General features: G+C 30.2%; 1 protein-coding gene across 1 annotated transcript; it reads right to left on the bottom strand.

Moving 5' to 3' along the window:
* Nucleotides 1-419: 419 nt before the first annotated feature.
* On the bottom strand, nt 420-1,621 carry LOC106359994 (DEAD-box ATP-dependent RNA helicase 32). The gene is made up of 2 exons (XM_013799604.3): nt 1,024-1,621; nt 420-919 (listed from the first exon to the last, which is right to left on the bottom strand). Exons 1-2 carry the CDS (start codon nt 1,187-1,189, stop codon nt 582-584), a joined length of 504 nt encoding a protein of 167 aa, XP_013655058.2. The 5' UTR covers nt 1,190-1,621; the 3' UTR covers nt 420-581.
* Between the last annotated feature and the right edge of the window lie 1,291 nt (nt 1,622-2,912).

The raw sequence follows: 2,912 nt of genomic DNA, 5'->3' as shown, positions 1-2,912 counted from the left end.
ACTATAAAATAAGAAGTTTAAATTCATTTAAGCATATTTCATTAATGTAACTAAAAGACAATTAATAAATTAGGCAGTTTTATTCGTTTTAGGATATTTCATAAATGCAACTGAAAAAGACAAGCAAAAAAAAAAAGGAGTTTAATTAATGAAGTAAAAACATTTTCAAATGGGTACTTCTTTTTTAATAATATATAGATGGTTTTAATGAGTTTACTCACTATTATATAGTATCAATATTACAAATATGAATCTGGTTTTAGTCAGCTTAGTCACACATACTCTGACAAAATAAGAATCTTTTAACATAATAAAGATGTTAACATAATTAATTCGCTCGAAAGATTTTGATCCGGTAACGGTTACCGGGTAAAGTTACCAGAAAACTGATTCGACTGGTAAAGTTAAGGTTATATAAATAATTGTTCGTAACACGATTTGATTGACAAATAACAGACAAAACTTGTAGGAAACTATCACATTGGTTCATAAAAATGAAGTGCTTCCTTGGGAGAATCGGCAAAACGGCGAATGCGGAAAGAGGGAGCCTAGACAGACAAAACGTATCCTATGTGAGATTTTCATGACTGCGTTATCAGTTTGAGAGCCATCTCCTCAAGCTCAGCTATGGAGATGGCATCTGTATTGATTTTTCCTCCTTCCTTTTCTTCATCTCCATCACCATTATCATCAAAGTACATCTTCTTTGCTCTATTGCGTTTTCGTCCTGTTTCTTCTTCTGATGATGCAGAGCCTTCATGGCCTTCTTCTTCTTCCTCCTCCTCCATCTCTCCTTGCTTCCTCTTAATCTTTTCTTTCATTCTCTTCCCCCTCCTCTTTTCCCTCTCCACTTTCTTGTCCTCATGATCCACTTTCCTCAGTTGCTCCCCCAGTTTCTTATAGTAATCCTTCCTTGCCTCTGCCAAAAATCAAAGAACCAATTCCATCCACATACGTTGTAAATAACTGTATCATTGCTAGTTTGTGGGAACAGAATGATAACATAAGTCGAGCTTGCTTTACCTTCATCAAGGGCTACTTCAGTCTCAGTTGTGGCAGCTACTATTGCTAAGGGAGCCACTGGATTGCCTTCCTCGTCAAACTTAACCCTGGACCCACTTGGTCTGTGCTGGCTGATCTTCAGCTTCTTGTTTTTCGAAACCCGAGTTCCTGGCCTGAAACTCAACATGAATTTAATTCACATACTGGATTTGAACGAACACAGAAAATAGTACATTATGTAAAACACACATACATGGAAACTTGAGGTTTTGTTGAACCATTAAAACCATCAACAGAAGCTCTACGATACAAAAAAAACCCATAACGAAAACAAAATACTCACAACGAATATAACGATCGAGAAGATGGAGATGAGATCGAGCCTCTTAGGTGACGAGATACGGCAGGTGACGAGATGAGATACGGTAGATGGAGATGAGATCGAGCCTCTTAGATGACGAGATACGGCAGGCGACGAGATGAGAAACGGTAGAGATCAATTGAAGAGATCGAGATCAATCGAAGAGATCGAGAGGGTCGCGGCCGAAGAGGGTGATCGAGAGGATCGCCGCCGAAGCTTAAAGGGTCGCCGAAGGCGATCGTCGGAACTTTCGAGAGATCGTCACTGCTTCTAAATTTTTTTAATGGAATTAAAGAAGAAATTGGTTTGGTTTGGTTTGGGTTATTCATTAACTCATATTAGTCCAACTCATTCTAAACCAAACTTATTAAACCCACTATCCATTAAACCCAATTATCCAATAAGATCCAAATTCTTGACTCATTAAAGTTCATGGGTTGGTTTGGTTTGGGTTGATCCACTAAATTATACCCATTTTGACATGTGTACTTATGTATGATAAAACATCGTAATTAAAAAAAACTTGTGTTAGCATCATAAGATGTAATAAGGATGATAAAAAAATATTGAATTGTTTAAAGAAATTAAAAGAAAATACTCAGATAATATTTTTCTTGTCAATACTATTTTTGTGAAAATAATATGAGGAAGATTAAACCTAAATATAGATGTGAAAATAATAATTATTTTGGTTTATATTTTTGTAGCATACATTTATCTATTAAAAAGGAAAGTTAGTTAATTATATGAAAATAATAAGAGTACTTTTAAATTTTTATTTTTTTAGGTTTTAAAAAAGGAATATCACATATTTTATAGTTAGTTTTTCTATTTGATTTTTATTAAATAATTTCTTGTACTTGTAGGATTTTATAATTCGTTTTTTATTTAATCGTTTAAAAATAATATTTTCTCTTATAATATCTTTCTTTAGTATCTCTAAAATGAAAAATATACAAAATATTTTTAAAAGAAAAAAATAATTTCAAATAGCTTTCACAATTATTCTTTGTTTATAGAATTTTCAAAAATTAAATTTACTATCAAATATTTTTAAAAGATTATAAAAAGAGCTATACAAATATAATTGTAAAAGCTATGTAATAGTAATTTTTATTTTCTTAACTCCTAAAAAGAATAATAAACTATATTTTTGTAATAATTTTCATTTTCTAGTGTCCCAAAAAATGTAATAATAATTTTTCTTTTCTATTTTTTTTTTTTAAATTCTAATAAAAGAGAATTGTAACATATTTTGACACATGTCACAATCTTAATAAATTAATTGACACATATCGCAATCATATTAATTAGTAACTTTGAAGAATCAAACTTTATATAATAACTATCAAATATTTTATTACAGTTTTAGGGTGTTAGAAAAGAAAATTAAAATTAATATTTTATAATTATTTTTTTAGGATTCATAAAATAAAAATACTATCAAATAATTATTTCCAGCAAATATTAACTATTTTAAAAAGTTGCTATTTTAAAATTCATTTTCTCAATATCATTAATATTTTTCATTAAATATTTTCAGTATCAT

Source organism: Brassica napus, chromosome C8, assembly GCF_020379485.1.
Source record: "Brassica napus cultivar Da-Ae chromosome C8, Da-Ae, whole genome shotgun sequence".
NCBI classification, from domain to species: Eukaryota; Viridiplantae; Streptophyta; class Magnoliopsida; order Brassicales; family Brassicaceae; genus Brassica; species Brassica napus.
Note: the sequence above shows the minus strand (reverse complement) of the source record. Positions and strands in the feature narration are given on the sequence as shown.